Source organism: Argopecten irradians, chromosome 3 (assembly GCF_041381155.1).
Source record: "Argopecten irradians isolate NY chromosome 3, Ai_NY, whole genome shotgun sequence".
NCBI lineage: Eukaryota > Metazoa > Mollusca > Bivalvia > Pectinida > Pectinidae > Argopecten > Argopecten irradians.
In genome coordinates, this window is record NC_091136.1 from 28,831,751 (window position 1) to 28,850,268 (window position 18,518).

Sequence of the window (18,518 nt, forward strand, 5' to 3'; positions counted from 1 at the left end):
AATGTCAATATTATTGGATTTATTCAGCATAATTGGTATTTGCTTTTGTGATGTGTCGTTTGACTTATTTGTACTTTATTCTGCCACTTCTTGTTAAGATTTACAGTCCGATTTCCATCTCTCGATTAGACATAGGTTTGTATGCAGATTGTCGCCACTGTAGCAGAGGACGGTTAGTCTGGCCGAATGCCTTGTTCTTCTATTCTATCTGTCTCATTGTATTCTATCTCTATTGTTCTTGTTTAATAACCCATGATTTTATTATGCTATTTTGTTTAAGATAACTTTGGGACAATAAATCTCTTTCCTGGATTTTATTCATTTCGAGTATTTTTTTCAAAACATGACTTTTCTGCGATTTAAAGGACGTACAACCAAATTGAAATTTTAGAAGATATTAGTTTATTGAGCTAATGCCTTCTCTGTAGAATTTCTGCCGACTATGCAATAATAGCTGTTGATCCGACAGTATGGTTCACTTGTTTATCGCATAGCATCACACAACAAAATGAATTACACCAACAAACCTGCACGCTTAATGATTGTTCTGCGAATATTTACCATTAATATCAATAACTTGTCAGAACACGTGCTAGTCTGTACGTGCAGATACTGTCTAGTGCACATAACCATTGTCAGCTCATTTTATTTGCTGTCTCCGGAGACATGCTGCACTACAGTGCATTCCACCGACGTAATCACCAGGAAATATCCCCAAATCGACAGAAAAAATCCTCTATTGCGCGGAAGCAAACACAAAACCTAAGAGCCAATAATATAAAGACACTTCTCCAATACGAAATCGTTTGCGCATACAGCATTTCGACCAAAACCTATAAAGTATAATACATGGAACGATTATTACTGCTAACATTCTACCGGACAGCCATTTCATGTCCATCTGTTTTTCTGTAAATAACAGTATACGACAGATCTTCAACTTGTTTAATCTACAATCGTCAATAATTCAACGTCTGAATTTGAGAGTGACACTTTTGATATAAATGCAATGTAACGTCAAAAAAAAGCAAAACAGACAAAATATAATTATTGAGAAAACATTTTGCCATAACAAATATAGACAAATTGTCAGTTTTGTTTGATACATCTACAATCTTCATCCCAAATATAAATCACACTTTGACACCTTCAAGTAAACGACATTATGATTTAATGAATGAAAAACCTTACTAAATTATAATCATCATACTTTACGCTTTCGAACACGTTTTTAGATGAAAAAACAGTCCTAGTAAAGTAAAATTACTTTACAACACAAGACATGAGGTAATCCGAGACCAATATGTTATTGAATTAGCACATATTGTCAATATGATTGTTTACATGCAAAAAATATACATTTGTTGTATTGCATCGCGTTTTTCATGTTTTGAATTACAATTTAAATATTTTTATAAGGTTAAACGACCATAGAATTAACAGAATATCAAGAAGTTACAATGCATTAACTTGTAGAGACTACAATGTGTTTTATCTCTTTATAAGAATCTAATCCCTGAATACTCACAATGTATGTTCCCGAGAATGTATTGCTAATGCAGTAGGAGTATATCCTATACAATGTATGTAGCCGAGAATGTATTGCTAATGGCAGTAGGAGTTATATCCCTTATACAATGTATGTAGCCGAGAATGTATTGCTAATGCATGGCAGTAGGAGTTATATCCCTTATACAATGTATGTAGTCCGAGAATGTATTGCTATATGGCAGTAGGAGTTATATCCCTTATACAATGTATGTAGCCCGAGAATGTATTGCTACATGGCAGTAGGAGTTATATCCCTTATACAATGTATGTAGTCCGAGAATGTATTGCTACATGGCAGTAGGAGTTATATCCCTTATACAATGTATGTAGTCCGAGAATGTATTGCTATATGGCAGTAGGAGTTATATCCCTTATACAATGTATGTAGTCCGAGAATGTATTGCTATATGGCAGTAGGAGTTATATCCCTTATACAATGTATGTAGTCCGAGAATGTATTGCTATATGGCAGTAGGAGTTATATCCCTTATACAATGTATGTAGTCCGAGAATGTATTGCTATATGACAGTAGGAGTTATATCCCTTATACAATGTATGTAGTCCGAGAATGTATTGCTATATGGCAGTAGGAGTTATATCCCTTATACAATGTATGTAGTCCGAGAATGTATTGCTATATGGCAGTAGGAGTTATATCCCTTATACAATGTATGTAGTCCGAGAATGTATTGCTATATGGCAGTAGGAGTTATATCCCTTATACAATGTATGCATTACATGTAGCTTTACAATTTACGTTCATCCTTTGTTTTGGCTTGAGGTATAGTTGTTGAGATAGAGTCGACTATTATTACTTTGTGAACTATAAAAACCTTTTCCTGTGGAATAGTTTGTGAACTATTCCATCGGAAAAGGTAAACTATTCCACAATTAAAGGTGAATTTAATGACTGGTGGCCATTACTAAGCACTTAGTCAACATTATATCTATATTCCTTTATGGAATTCACATACATTAGATCCAGGGAGAGATGGAACAATAGTAATATGAAAGCGACAATCAAATCTATTCCAAACTTTAACAACCGTTTTTTTATTAAAGATAAATCCTAGATACTTGTCGTGATTTATTTGCATACTTATTTTATATGTATGCAATTTCATCACTTCATTCCAAAATAAATTGCATCATTTCTTTCACAGCCACAATACCGATAACCCATAAAAGAATTCCCTTTAATAAATCCAGAAATGGGAGAATGTTTAGCACAGCTTACCATGAGCAAATGGAGTGAAGATTGATTAATAAAAATGCATCCGGACAAATGTAAACACATGCATATTGGAAAGTCTACAGATACAAACCATCATTACAACTTAATGAATAAACAACTGCTAACTACAACAAGTGGGAGCGACATTGGAGTAACTATAGTATCAGATTTAAGATTTGAAAACCATATCAGCAACAAATTAAAAAAAAGCCAATTCAATGTTTGGTATGTTACGTAGAACATTTCATTGTATGGACACAAAGTTATTTATACCATTACACAAATCATTGTCAGGTCCCAGCTAGATTACGCAAGTTCAATCTGATATCCGTACAAAAACAAGGAAATTGACCTGATAGAAAGTGTTCAACGACGTGCCACCAGATGCCCGCCCGGACTACAGTAATTGCCATACGAGGAAAGGCTGAAAAACTGATATTGCCCAGTTTATCATACCGGCGTATGCGTGGGGACATGATTGAGTTGTTCAAAATGATTATATAATAAAGACTGCTGTAACTGTATAAGCTTATGGTCAAACGTGGCCCCCAAACATAGTGCTAGATGAAACTCAAAAAATCTCTACCCCCAACATTTAACATCAACATTGAGGAAACACTATTTTACTGTACGAACTGTCAGAATTTGGAACTCTCTTCCAGAATCTGTTATATTATCACTTAATATAAACTGTTTTAAAAATAATTTAGACAAACTCTGGGAAAACCAAGACCTATTCTATAATTATAGAGCAGAGTTGTCATTATTAACTGTGTTAACAATATTTAGATGAACACCTTGAAATTATCAACATGGAAATCGAACATTTCTTAAAAAAATAACTTAACGAAAGTATTTAGATTATTTCCTGCAATGCTACATGTACATTATATATCATGTATTAGGCCATGGGCTAGGAGGGTTCCACATGCAACACCCCCCCCCCTTAACCTCCGAACCAATATTTTTCTGAACCCTTATGACCCACTGATCACAAATCCACAAATGTTTACATTGCATAAGTTGGGATGAACTTCCGGTTATGACGTCATCAAGATGGCCGCCATCTCGAATTTCGCTAAAAATTGAAAAATAGTCATAACATTAACATTTTTCAACCGAAGTAGACAAATGAGGTATCAAAATGACCACATTAGAACAACAAATACATATCAGGACCAAAAAATCCAATATATGTAGTAATTTCTACGCAGGAAATGAAAAAATCGGATTTAAAGCTCAAAAATGGTGATTTTTCAGCAAATTTTTCATATTTTGTTTGACGCAGCAAAAATGTTTCCCAACAACAATCTATTATTTCTAATAAGTTTTTTTATCACTTATCAATCAGTTTAAACAACAACAACAACAAAAACCAATGTTAACATTGTATAGGTTCCGGTTATGACGTCATGAAGATGGTCACCATCTCGAAATTCACTAAAAAATGAAGAATAGTCATTACACTGATATTTTCAACTAAAGTAGACAAATGTGGTATCAAAATGACCACAATAGAACGAAAAATACATATCAGGACCAAATAATCCAATATGTGTTGTGATTTGTACGGAAGAAATAAAAAAAAAAAGCTTTTAAGCGGTGATTTTCAGCAAATTTTTCATACTTGGCTTGACGCAGCAGAAATGTTTCCCAACAACAAATTATTACTCGTAATCAGTTATTTAAACTCCTATCAATCAGTAAAAACAAAAACAACAACAAAAATATAAAGAAATGCAAAAAAAGAATTATTGTTATACCCTCAATTTTATAGATTAGCAGCGTCCCAAAAATAACACAACACCTACTGATAGCGTAACAAATGTAACCTTAGCTAATCCTGTGTTTCCGTTAATATCCTTAACAGTTCCCAAAGCGTTTGTGTCTTTGAAAATGAGCACATTCATTGTTTATTTCATATGCATAGCATAAGCAAAATGTCAGATGGTTACTACAATGTCACTAATATATCTTTCACTGGTTCTCAATGATAACCATTATCATTGTGCGCGCTTTCTCGCCTTACTGACCTATCCACTGAAGAGATTCGGCATATCTGGTAGCTGGTACATGCAGTCCAAATCAGAGTACTCGAGATATCAGTATCCAATTCGTCGAAAGCCAGATCGACGTCTTCGAAGTCGATGAGCTCATGTGACACTGCATTACCAGTGTTGTTCTAGCCTTTTATGACCCATCCATGGCCAGAGTTCATATCAGGAACAACAGGTTCAGGGATGTGGGATCTCTTTCAGATTCTAACATATCGTCATATATGTTGTTTCAGACTTCTCCGGCAGAATGGAAATTACACCAGATGCACATTCATCCAATGGTGGAATTGGTTCGCCTTAGCACATAACTCCATAATTCGTATGAAGTACTATTCATCAATCTTGTGGACCCTCGTGCAACCATAAACGGCACAGGTGGTATCATCGAGGTCATTAATGAGGGCATAAATGTTAAATGTTTTTCATTGGTCTGACTTTTCCCACTCCCTTGAGTGGTGCTGGTTGTGTCACATCTGGTGTATGCGCAAAGAGACCATTGAAGACTCTCACGTAACAAGTTATCTAAAGTGTTTTCCAGACTTGGCAAAGAGTGAAACTTCACTGCAGACCTCATTTATGACCTCAAAGAATCCACCTGTGCCACCTATGGTCACTGAGGTTCACAAGGTTCATACGAATTAAGGAGAACCAACTCAACCCTCCGCAGAATGTTGATCTGGTGTCTTTTCCGTCATGCCGGGGAAGTCTGGAACATTATATACGATATGTGAATCTAGGTGAAACTAGGTTGGAAACAGGAAGAGCTCCCACATCCCTGAAGCCGATGTTTCTGATTTTAACTCTGACCATGGACAATTGACAATTTAGAACCACGATGGCAACCCGGTAATGTAATGTCACATCAGGTCACCGAGGTCGAAGACGACACTCTGGCGAGAAAGCACGCACAACGAAAATGATTAGCATTAAGAACTAGTGAAAGAAATATGTGACACTGTAGTAACCATCTTATATTTCTTTGCGTTATGCACAGGAAATAAACAATGGATGTGCTCATTCTAAAAGACACAATATGTTTCGAAAAGTGTCATGGTATTTACGGAACTTTCATTTGATACCCTATAGCTATTAGCTAGCGTTTTGCTGTAATAATTCAGTTTGAGAGGCTACTAGTCTACAAAATTTCGAACATGAAAATATATTTTTTTTGAAGTCCTACTTAGATATTCAGCCAACTTTAAATTCAAATTTGTTAAGATATAAATCGTCAATAGCCAATGTTATATTCAGGAAATTCCAAGACACCAGGAAACTGTAGTGTTAGCGCATCCGGTGATGTTTTGTAAACCAAATGATGGTATAACAATTCTCTTTTGCATTTCTATATATTTTTGTTGTTGTTGTTTTAACCGATCGATAAGAGGTCAAATAACTAATTGTGAATAATAATTTGTTGTTGGAAAATAATTTTGCTGCGTCAAGCCAAATATGAAAAAATGCTGAAAAATTACCATTTTTGAGCTTAAAATATTATTTTTTTCATTTCCTGCGTTCAAATCACTACATATATTGGATTCTTTGGTCCTGACTTGTATTTGTTGTTCTATTGTGGTCATTTTGATACCTCATTTGTCTACTTCAGTTGAAAAATGTCCATGTTATGACTATTTTTCATTTTTCAGTGAAATTCGAGATGGTAGCCATCTTGATGACGTCATAACCGGAACTTATACGATGTTAACATTAGTTTTGGTTGTTTTTGTTGCTTAAACTGATTGACAAGTGGTCAAAAAACTTATTAGAAATAATAGATTGCTGTTGGGAAACATTTTTTGCTGCGTCAAACAAAATATGAAAAATTTGCTGGAAAATCACCATTTTTGAGCTTTAAATCCGATTTTTTCATTTCCTGCATAGAAATCACTACATATATTGGATTTTTTGGTCGTGATATGTATTTGTTGTTCTTATGTGGTCATTTTGATACCTCATTTGTCTACTTCGGTTGAAAAATGTTAATGTTATGACTATTTTTCAATTTTAGTGAAATTCGAGATGGCGGCCATCTTGATGACGTCATAACCGGAAGTTCATCCCACTTTATGCAATGTAAACATTTTGATTTGTGATCAGTGGATAATAAGGGTTCAGAAAAATATTGGTTCGGATGTTTTGTAGGGGGGGGTGTATGTGGGACCCTCGTAGGCCATGGCCTATATGTATTTATTGTATGATTATGAGTCCAGTGTAGAGTACATCAATCCTGTACTGGAAAATAAACTTAACTTTACTTAATTTTCTGTCGAAAAGAAATTAAAGCTGTTTGACATATTTCTTCTTTTTTTATCAAAAACACTTCATATTCCGTAAAAATGGCATCTATTAACACCCCAGCACTTTTCATGAAGATTCTAATTCCCCTGGAATGCTTTCATAAAACACATATTCTTGTGTCTCCTGATTTCACTTTTCTGTGCTCATGTAGTATTATGATCCTCCGCATGGATCTTTCAAAACGTTCATGAAAATTATGATGTATGCTCTCTAAGTGAGGTAATGATATGCACCATATTTAAATTTCTTTTCTCAGACAGATTCGTGTGAGAAAAGTTAGAATAGCTAGATAGATATTCCCGTACTTGAGAATCGAATCAAACATTAGATATAAAACAAACCACTCAGATTCTGACCCAACGAGCCGTATGACAATGCTTAACGGTATGGGAAAAATTCTAGATAGAACAAAACAGAATATAAAACCAACCTGTTTTAGTGGTGGTATTGAAGAAAGCATTTATAATTTTAAAAAAAGTATTACATAAGAAAATAATTGCGGAACATGTATGGGAGATAACTCTTATTGTCTTTGCTACTGACACTTCCAAAATGCTTCAGGTGGAATCGTGTAGTTTAGAAATAGATCAAGCGACTTGAATAAAACTATTAAGTCTATGAAGTCTCTCTTTAGCTACATTTTTATATTTTTATTACTTCTATAAAAATGGTTTCTGTTTCAGGAATGTTTTAGCAGTTTTATGTGACATTAAAACATGACTGTGGTGTCATCTTTTGCTATAGCTTGAGGTATTGTTGACAACGTCTACTTTTATCACCTTCTACTGTGGAAAAGGGACCGCAAAATTAAACCAGAAATAGATTTCTGGAAATCCTCTTTTGGGCAGAAGATTCCATAGAGAGTTGAAAATTTCAGAGCCAGCTGATTGGGCATTAAGGTTGCATAAATTTCAAATGTTTAATGTATGGGTTGGGCAATATATGTAATTGTTACATATGTAAAGACATTTTGGAATTGTTTTGAGTCTGTTTCTGACAGGGCAGATAATCAATTATTGACGTAGCTTATGCAATGTAAAATGCAGTAAAATGAAAAGTCAGCAAAAATGACAATTTTTTTACCTGTTGTATTATTTAAATATGTAAATAATAACATGGTTTTTTTTTTGTTTTTTTTTTTCTAATAGTTTTTTAATGTGAATATCACTACTTGAACGGGTTTTTTTGCACGTTGTTTCTAACCTTTTATCAATACTACATAACAAGTGTTCATTTTTCTTCATTAACATTTTCTAACGTTTGTCTTTTCTAACAAACGTAACATATCAATTCCGGAATCCCGTTAACTCTTATCAAATAAACTTAGATTCGGAAGGTAGTGAAGTATACATTACAAGAAAGGCTGTTCTCTCCTTATCTCACTTGCTCTTTGGATCCAGTATTATTACATGAAAGTATACATATACACCACACAAGTCGGGTTTCACCAGTGTTGATTAACATGTATCATATGTGCCTGTAGATTTTTCCATCACGAAAACACAATAACAGGATATGTTTACTTAACTCAATGCTCCAGTTTACGAGTTGTCTTCGAAATGAAACTCGAAGGTCGATTTTACCACTACTTAGTATAGAACACTATGTAATAGTATTGTAAAGGGCCGAAGTGATTCGATCTCGCTACCTTTGCCTAATACCTCGAGCATCAATCGAGGACAACTCGTACATTTTTACAGCTATATTTGATGAAGGTGACAGTGTATAATATCATTATACAAATCATACTTTCCAAAATAAAGAAGCATCTTAAAATGAGTAAAAACTAATGAATATACACGGAGCTAGCACAATACCCAAAAGTTAACTAAGTTATGGAAAATATTTCCATATCAGAGAAAGTACATCCTCGAGCGTTTGAAAAAGTTATATGATTTGTCCTCCTTGTATGTTACATTTATTGAATGTTTTAAATATAATACTCAATACATTGTATTTTATAAAGATGCTAAATAAAGTTTGAATGACATGGGTAGTATCACTGTAGTAATATCCACCTCTAGACTATGTCATAGATAATTGAAGGCTGTGTGTGATACCTGACGAGTAAATTGTTTGATCCTCTGTTGTACATAAAAATAATTGATACACGGTACATTTGACTCTGTGGCTTTGAAGCTTGACGTCGCTCTCTGTGTGTAATATTTAAAGAAACGCTCCATAGGCCTGTGATTGGTCAGATTCTTTCCCCTGAACTGCCTGTAGTTTTACTATGGTGTAGTCTGGGAGTGGATATAACGATAGTGTATATAAGTAACCGCTGTGGTATCGAGGATGAGAAAAGTGATTTCAATGTGTTTATTTCATTTGATATATTCTTATATGTTAAATCTGAAATGAACCATGCACTATTGTAATTAACTTGTGTTGCTCATTTTGACTGATCGGTATACTCGTACTTGTAATGATAATTTATGCTCTTTACGTGAAATCGATGACATCTGCCTATACATATATAGATGTAGTTTATTTTGTCACATTATATATAAGACTTAGTACATGTATTAATATTTTATTTGAAATGCTGATCACAAGATCGATCGATCGATCGATGGATTGATAGACAGATTGATTGATTGATTCAACTTTCCTTTGGTGGCGCAATACCATTAATCTATGGCTGCTGTTGACGCTCCTTGTGTACTTGGTTGTACCGTTTGGTGATTCCACCCTCGGTATTCCAGGAGTTACTATCATTGACGTCACATTCACCCTGGATTATTTCATAGTAAAATTGGAGGCAATTCCGGAGGAAAAAGACTGAACAATCACAGGCCTGCAGATACTTCCTTTGAAGATTACAGAGACAAATTTCAAAGCAGCCTAGTCAACAACAGTATACCGATGTACAATTCCTTTGATGCAAGTTTAAAGGTCAAATAACCTGCGCCTTCTAGTGTCTTTAATTTTAAAATGAGATAATCCAAGGGTGATTATACCGTCAGTGATAGTAACTCCTGAAGTATCGAGGATCTGACGACTCCTGAGTTGTGGCATTACATGCTGAATTTGGAAGGGTGTTTTTTGCCAAACTGTGTTCAGTCTAGACTTGAAAGAACTGAGAGATTTGGCATTGATCATTGCTGATGGTAGGTTCAGCGACGCGGTTCAAAAAGGCCTTCCCGCGCAATTTGATTCTAAAACTATGCGTCTTTTGAAAGGCCTCGTTAGAGTGAGGGAGTGGATGATTTAGGTGAGTGCGGAAGTCTATTACATATATTGGAGAATTATACAGTTTCTACGATATACATACATATTTTGGCGCAAAATCAATTTTGAATAGGTTAGCATTTGTACAATCACGGTAAATGGCTAAACAAACGGTAAACTGAAATGCAATCATACTTTGAAGCAAAAATGCTTTCGCGTATAGTATTGAAATAAGATAAAGGCAAAAATAGATATGTTAACAGTAAATAATAGGGTTTTAAGGGAATACAAGTAAGTGATTGGTAGAGTTCAAAAGAACATTCGACGCTCATTTATATTTCAATAGTAAATTGTGATAACTGTGGCGATATCCACAGATTTACAAGAAAGCAGGGATGTGCCAATGATCTAGGGATATTATGTGACATCCTGTGATAAATAGGATCAACAGAGTACCAATCTAGAAAATTTTCCGCTGCGCGGCGCATTTCCTAAAACGTTCAAGCACATAATGTCAAACCTTAAATAGTAAAAATTCAATACACACAAACTAGACAAAAAATGTCCATCAAGGGATTCTATGTACTATTTAAAAAATGTCTCTTAAAAGATCAATTTGTTTATATTTCTTAGCGAGACAATTAATTCATTTATTTATGTTACACAACATGTGCCAATGGTGTGAAGCCGGTATATTCAGATTGAGTAGGGTTGCATAATGTTATGACAACACAATTATCATTTCTAAATGCAGGTAGCTTTAAATCGAAAAATTACCATGTTAAGAACACTTTACGTCACTTAACTTTATCGTAAAACTCATCACAGCCATTCTAAATCATAATTTTTATCCTGGGGGAGACCCCCGGACCCCCCTAACACCAAATTCTCGCGCCTTTGGGCGCTCGCAAATTCATCAAATGCATCGTAAAACTCATCTAAGCCATTCTAAATCGTAATTTTTTCCCGGGGGAGACCCCCGGACCCCCCAAACACCAAAATCTCGCGCTTTCGGGCGATCGCAAAATCATCTAAATACATAAAACTCATCCCGGGGGGCACCCTCAGACCCCTAATAAAACACTAAAATCTCGCGCCTTCGACGCTCACATGATAATTTGGCCAATTTGCGTATTCGTTAATTTCCTTTTGCGACCCCACTGTCTATAAATGTGTACAAGGATTAAATTTAGTGATATATGAAAAATGTACATAAAGCATATATTATATGGTTGGGAGTTGAATTAATCTCCTCCTGTAGGTGTGGCGGGGGGGGGGGGGGGGGGGGGGGGGGTTACAAAATATTGAGGACCTTTGCCCCCCCCCATGACGTTTCATCTTCCTACGCCACTGGTTTGTGTGAGTAACATTATACCAAAGTATGTCAAATTTAGAGTTTCATTTTATGTATCATTTTTATTTCATTTGCGTTAGTAATATGTTCTTAAATTCGTTTGATTCTGGCCATTTTGCTTTTGTTTTTCTTTTGTTTTGCTTGTTAAAAGAATGAGTTTTAAAACTATTACGATTTTTTTTATCTAAACACTAAATTTTTTGTCATACTTGAAGTTAGATGTGCCTAACTGTACGAAAATTTTGACATGTTATTTTTTCTTCAGTAATCTATTGAAACCCACAAGGTTTGATGAATTATGATGTGAAAATCATTCAAATGGACAGACAAACATGTATGATGCTTTATAAACATAGTTACAACACAGAATTTAAGTTCGGTAAAATCCTTGTTTTCATGCTTCATATATGTAGACGTAAACATACTTGCTGATATCACTTCTCATTTCTCATAACACTGCATTAATGTGAAATAAAGTTGTAGATCACATATTGGCTTCATGGTCTGGCCGCATGTACTCATTTTTTTGCACTGTAAATGTAAATACACATATAATGAGTTTTGGCAGTACTGCAAAAACTCATTTTTATTCAGCTCTTATTTGCACTTTTATATTTAAAAACTGTGATTCCAAGAGTTGTAATTCTCAAAATGTTGGTAGTTTTGGTGTGAATAAGATATAAAAAAATCTTCTTGGTTTGTGAGTATGAAAATAACGGCAGATATATAACTTAAGTTATTGGCATACGTCATATATATTGTCTACACTATCCATCCAGTACTAAGGGTATCTGTGAAATCGTGTATTACTGTATATATAAACAGGCGTATCCTTATCATAGTGCACTACGGGATTTCCGATTATATCATCCCTCAAGTAAAAGATTTTATGATATAAGTACTGAATTAATGTAAAACATGGATTATAAGAGAGAGACACTAAGTTGTAAGATTCTTGATAAATCATGAACGTACTGGGTTTATGTTTTTGTTGTGCCGATTGTAACATTTACTACAGACAGTGCTAAGCTTCGTGATGTGACACTCCCATGTGGATCTTATAAGAGAAGGGAGTAGCGCAATACATGAACACCTGTGTCTTCAATAACTCGATTTCGAGATAATAAAACGACGCGGTTGTAGTACGATTTACCGTCGATTACGCCCACTAGTTCCAGTCTTTTTGACTTCATGTTTCGACGTCACAACCACAGTAAGGTACGGGTAAACGACGGAAAATAATATTTTACCCATGGTATCTCGAAACACCTGTATTAAAATATTGGACGTTACTATTGATTACAGTGGAGAAATTAGTGCTAAAATGAATAATTAGAATTTAACGTAGTCAATTTTTAAATATGGGCGCGGTCGAAACAGCGTACTCCATTCAACTAAATCGACAAAGACTACTGCAAATAAATAAACCTTCTGTAAAAGCTGAACTATACCGATGATCCAACGGCACAAATGAACATTCACTGGTATCTTTATTTTCCGGTAAAATATTTTTTTTAAATGCTATTAATTCCCAGCTATGTTTACCGGCCAATCAATTCAAATAATACAATTTTTTAATATTTCAATTGATATTCTCTTAGATGAATGATTGTATAAAAAAAAGTCTAGAAAATATGTTAAAGAAATAATTAATAAAATATTACCGTTAGTGCATTAGTATCAAAATAGAACAAAAAAATCATTCATTCTAGGTGCATATTGCACAAAATGATACATCTACCCATTGCCAGTATGAAATCATATACATAATGTACAAATGTAATACACTTCAGTCAACATTTTTGATATGGTATAATGTGTATTATATAATTTACATTCGTAAATAATTGAACTAAGATATGTTTAAACCACCAGATATTACAAAAGTATGAATAAAAATTTAATAATGACACACATTCTTTACATACTTGTATAACATAACAATAAATTTATTGTTTTCCAACTTCTCATGATAACACCTGATATTTATATTAAAAATAGGTAAACATTCTTCCGCAAAACATGCCTACAAGAATATTCTCTGTTTTATATTGGTCTTACTCCCAACTCTCAATCTCTCATGGTTCATTGCAGTCCCCACATCCCACAATGCACCCTGGGAGAGATTGTCCTACTTTGTGTTATATGACATACGGCCCCCTTTTAGTTCCGGTTATAGTATCAGTTTGGTTTGAAACATTGTTATTTCCCTAGGTCTTATTTAGTCTTTTATTGTTTAATATAGAGGATTCGCTGTTATATTATGGTTTCAAAAATTGTATAACAAATGGTGTTGATGGCGACATATTGTTTCCTGCACTGGAATTTGGGTTTTCGGAAATAATGGGCTCTAATGAAGGTTGTTATCTATGTAGCCTACAAACAAATGACCTCATGTGGCCAGTTTGTGAATGATTACTGGAAATGGCAATTATCGACTCCCAGATGGATACCTATTACCCTTGAATACTTAACGTGGGGGATATACATCTACAAAGTAACTAGGTCTACTTAATCGTATCGTCATAAGATAAAGCATTCCTATGAATACCGTGAAATTTGTCAATATTTGTTTACTAAGAAAATCCTCGAATGTAAAACAGTTATGTTATAGAAATTTTACTTTTGACTATTTGTAGTTTTGTGTTAAAATTAGCTTCTCTGCATTGTCAATTTAATATAGCATTATTACTGAAAAAGTTCACCATCGTCATAATATACATGCTTTTCTAAGTTCCTTTTTAAAGTGGTCGTCAAGGAAACCGTAAATGAAAGGATTTATCACATTGTTCACAATAAATAATGTATATAGAAACCTGAAACCGACGAGTTCATCTGACGTCATTGTCGTCCAGAAGCGGTCGTTCATTGTTTCAACTGTCATTAATACAACTTTTGGTCCAAAAGTCAGAATATATATACCAGTAATGACCATGAACATGAAGGTCAGCCTCAGACCTTTCCTGTCCGTCTTATGACTGTGGACACTATCACGTCCATTCCGACTGGAATCGAAATCCGACGCGATTCTGTCAAGAATCCTAGTTGCACAGCAGTATTTTTCCCTGAAACTTGACTTACCTCCCTTGGTATTTTGTCCGATGCAGGTTTGACTTGTAGATGGTAACGTGTTTGAATCACATTGAGAACTTCGCGTACGTTTATGTCTCATGGCATGGCGTTTGAAATGTTTACATATCACTTTTCCTATCCTTACGTACATTATAGTTAGAGCGATGAAGCGAAGCATAACGTAGTCAAATAGCAATGCTTTGTATAATAATTCCCCAATAGGACGGCGGCCATTTTGTACCACATTTACACACCGCCATCCGGTAAGATTGTATACAGGATTGTATACAGGTACAGACCCATACACAAATAGAGCAGGTATGGCGATCAAAGTGCCGGCCACACATAACGCAACCAACGATACCCGCTTCCAGTAAAGGGTCATTTGTGTTCCAAATGGAAAGCAAATCTTCAGAAACCTGTCTACGGCTATAATTACGAGAAGATCTGCTGAAACTGTTGCGAATAAAACTCCAAAGAACGCCACAAGTTTACAACCGACATTGCTTTCGAATTTTAGAGGATGTAGATTAGCATACACACCTGACCCTGCGGACACCACACAAGAACTCATATCTACAAGTGCCAGGATTGGAATGAAAAATCTCTCCTTACTAGGGGTTCCGATTCGCCACCAGTATACGTATATCACCGAGAGGTTTCCGAAACATCCGACAACCAAGTATAATATTAACACTACCGTTAACGGAGTAAGGATTCCAGCAACAGCATCGTTCCACTGGTCCAATGTTAAAGCTGTCATATTAGACCCGTTCTGAAACATCTTGCTTGCTTCGAAGTATTAAACTGTCATAGATTTCCGTTATTGTATCAACACTGTTTTTATGACAGTGTGATAGATGGGGCTGCTGTACTCATATGCCTCTGATTTTACGGCGTATTGCTAGTCTTCGCAGCCAATCTATCATCATGTCTGTAATTGCCTCGAAGTTTATGAAATTATCCCAATTGCTCCCAGTACAAACACACTTCAAAGCCGATACACGACGCCTACGAGGATATTAGATTATAACATTCTGTATTTCATTGCCTCACATACCATCTTATTATATAAATCACTTTTCAGTAAAAATCATTGTAACATTTAATATTATTACCGGCGTTTGATGAAACTTCTAAGACGGTGAATGCCATCAATAGCTGGACAGATACTTCTCCATTATGCCCACAAGTGCAGAAACAGCTGTGAGAAAACTCCAACATGTGCTGCTAATTGATTATGAAAATATAAGCAATCCTTCAAAAGCAATCCTTCAGCTTGTTTACAAGTTACAAATGGATATTCCATTCACATGCGTCAATAACAAGAGAAAATATGCATACTATGGACGTTTTCAGAGCGTTTTTTGAAAAGTACCATTCATCACAATACCAATGTATATAGTTCCATATGAACACTTGTTGCTCAGTCACAACTCTGTGGTTGTGCTCATATATCGTTGATATAAACCAATCATTGAGTTGGGTCAATCCTCCGACAGCTATCAGCGATACAGGTCGATCAATTTAACATTGTTATCCAATACCACTTTAGGTAATTACGAAATCGCTCGTCCATATCACAATACAGCATGATATCAACAGGAGCTTCTCTTTTATCTGTTACACGGCCTTATCTACTGCTGGAACTAGAGACATGGAGTGCAACCATGACAGTGCCTTAATGCCTGGTCACGACAAGGCCAACCCCATGGCATTACAACGCGTGTAAATGATAGAAAATCACTTTTCTCCAAGGAATGTCCTATTTAGATTAATTTGGTATGTACATTATTTTCGTAATCTGGACGGTTCCCCGTAGTGTTCTTTCAACACCCGTTGCGATTTGTTTTCATTCCATGTTTTGAAAAATCCAATTAGAAAATGTAAATGTGTGTGGTCTTGGTATTCCATGGTTTTGTCACACAAGGTTATTAGCACAACAAAAGGATTAATAGGAATTACCATTTCCGAAGAATGGAATTGCTATCATTTCTATGCTGGCAGTTCTTAATTCCTTTCTTGCTACACTACAAAACTGAGTGGCTCTCAAACATTGAACATATACAATTTGGAGCAGAACTTTATGATTCTGGGTCACTGATATGTTATAATGTCTTAAACATCTGGTCATCGATTCATCAAACTAATAGAGCATCGTTTTCAGTATAAAAAGTAATTCAATTTCTTCATTTGCGCTGTATATCGGGGTCGCAAGTCGAGTGTTATAGTAAGTAAATTCCATAAGTTGTGACATAATCAAATATTGTCTTATACGCGATCACTGTGATAGCTGCCATGAGAATAGTAAATTGACCATAGAAGCACGCATGATGGTACCTATCACCACAGGTCATTGTGCATGCAAAATTTGAAAGCAGTAAGCATTACTCGTAGAGCATGCACGTGCAACAGGCGCATCCTTAAGTGTGAATTCTGTATCGTAATATATCCTTTTGTATAGTAGTTATTTCATGAAAATACCTGCTAACTTCACCAAATCACCAGATAGGATGGGCATCGCTTAACATCCGCAAGTTTGTATGATATACGAGAAGTCAAGCGGTGTTTGTGAAAAAAAGCTTTTGCATAGATTAAGTCCATTTACGCAATTAGTTCCTAGTGTCTAGAGGTATTTCACTCAAACAGCACAGCATGCTTGCACGCGATAGTCACGTGACCGTCATTTGTTATCACTGTTTACGTGAAAAGCACACTAACTTCATTAAATATGATGGAGAATTATAATTATGAGTCAGGCTTTCGAAACAACCAACAAACTGAAGGCCGATGGTCAATACGTGTGTAGATCAGATAGGTATATTCTGGATTCACGGTCAGCGTACTTACTGGTGATATTCCTGGTTTTAATTTTACCACAGCATTATTTTTCCGAAAACGCTACGTTTCCTTATACTTTTCAATGTTAATGGATTCCACTTTAATAGTTCTGGAAATACCCAAAAAGGTTAATCACAATACGGTATACTTGATCGGGTATTAATGTTAATTGCACACTACTGTTCCCGGAGTCCATCCTAACATAACCGTCCTCACTCCAATCAACTGAATGCCATGGTCATTATCGTCTGATAAAATTTCTTTGTTTAAACAGTTTTTTGCTATTATACATTTCCAGAATCAGATTCTGTATGGATAATGCTGTGATTCTTTTCAGACGTTTTGTTAACTGTACATGTAAAAGTAGACAGATGTATTCCATAAAGCTTATTGCACACAGCTGGACGCCGAGCGCTGGAATCATCGGTGGTCGTCCCGTCTTGTCGTTGGCCGTTAGACGAATATTCGCTACTTGACTAAACGAAGACACACACCTACTTAATGACGGTAGACTGTACTGATACACCGAAAGGATTACAGGATCTCGGCACTAATAACACACGGAGCGGTAAATACCCATCGGCACACTTCAAAATTGTATCTGAATCGAGGAAGCTTTCCTATCATGGGCAGCATGCCAACAAATGCTTCAGCAGTGGAATTATCCAAAACCTTCGGAGACTCATAAGGCCAATTTAATGACCATTAAGTCCTGTATCATAAATATGTGACCCTCCTGGAAACCATACACGTATCTGTTCGCTTTTACTAAGACCCAATTTGTTGGGGTTTAATGATAAGTTGACTTGATTCTCATCCTTCTCCGACAAATTACTTAGTAATACATAACAGTTTACGGGAACCACATAAATCACAATGTCCTCATCAAAGATGACAGAAACGCTGATGACATATTATACGAAATCAATTATGTAGGCACAA

At 35.4% G+C, this 18,518-nt stretch overlaps 1 protein-coding gene across 1 annotated transcript; it reads right to left on the minus strand.

Annotated features, from left to right (window-relative positions):
- Positions 1–13,147: 13,147 nt before the first annotated feature.
- On the minus strand, positions 13,148–18,170 carry LOC138318117 (orexin receptor type 2-like). The gene has a single exon (XM_069260229.1). The coding sequence runs from the start codon at positions 15,517–15,519 to the stop codon at positions 14,374–14,376; it is 1,146 nt and encodes a 381-aa protein (XP_069116330.1). The 5' UTR covers positions 15,520–18,170; the 3' UTR covers positions 13,148–14,373.
- Positions 18,171–18,518: the final 348 nt, after the last annotated feature.

Excerpts from the sequence above, each read along its gene's own strand:
- LOC138318117 (XM_069260229.1), bottom strand. The coding sequence starts at position 15,519 with ATGTTTCAGAACGGGTCTAATATGACAGCTTTAACATTGGACCAGTGG.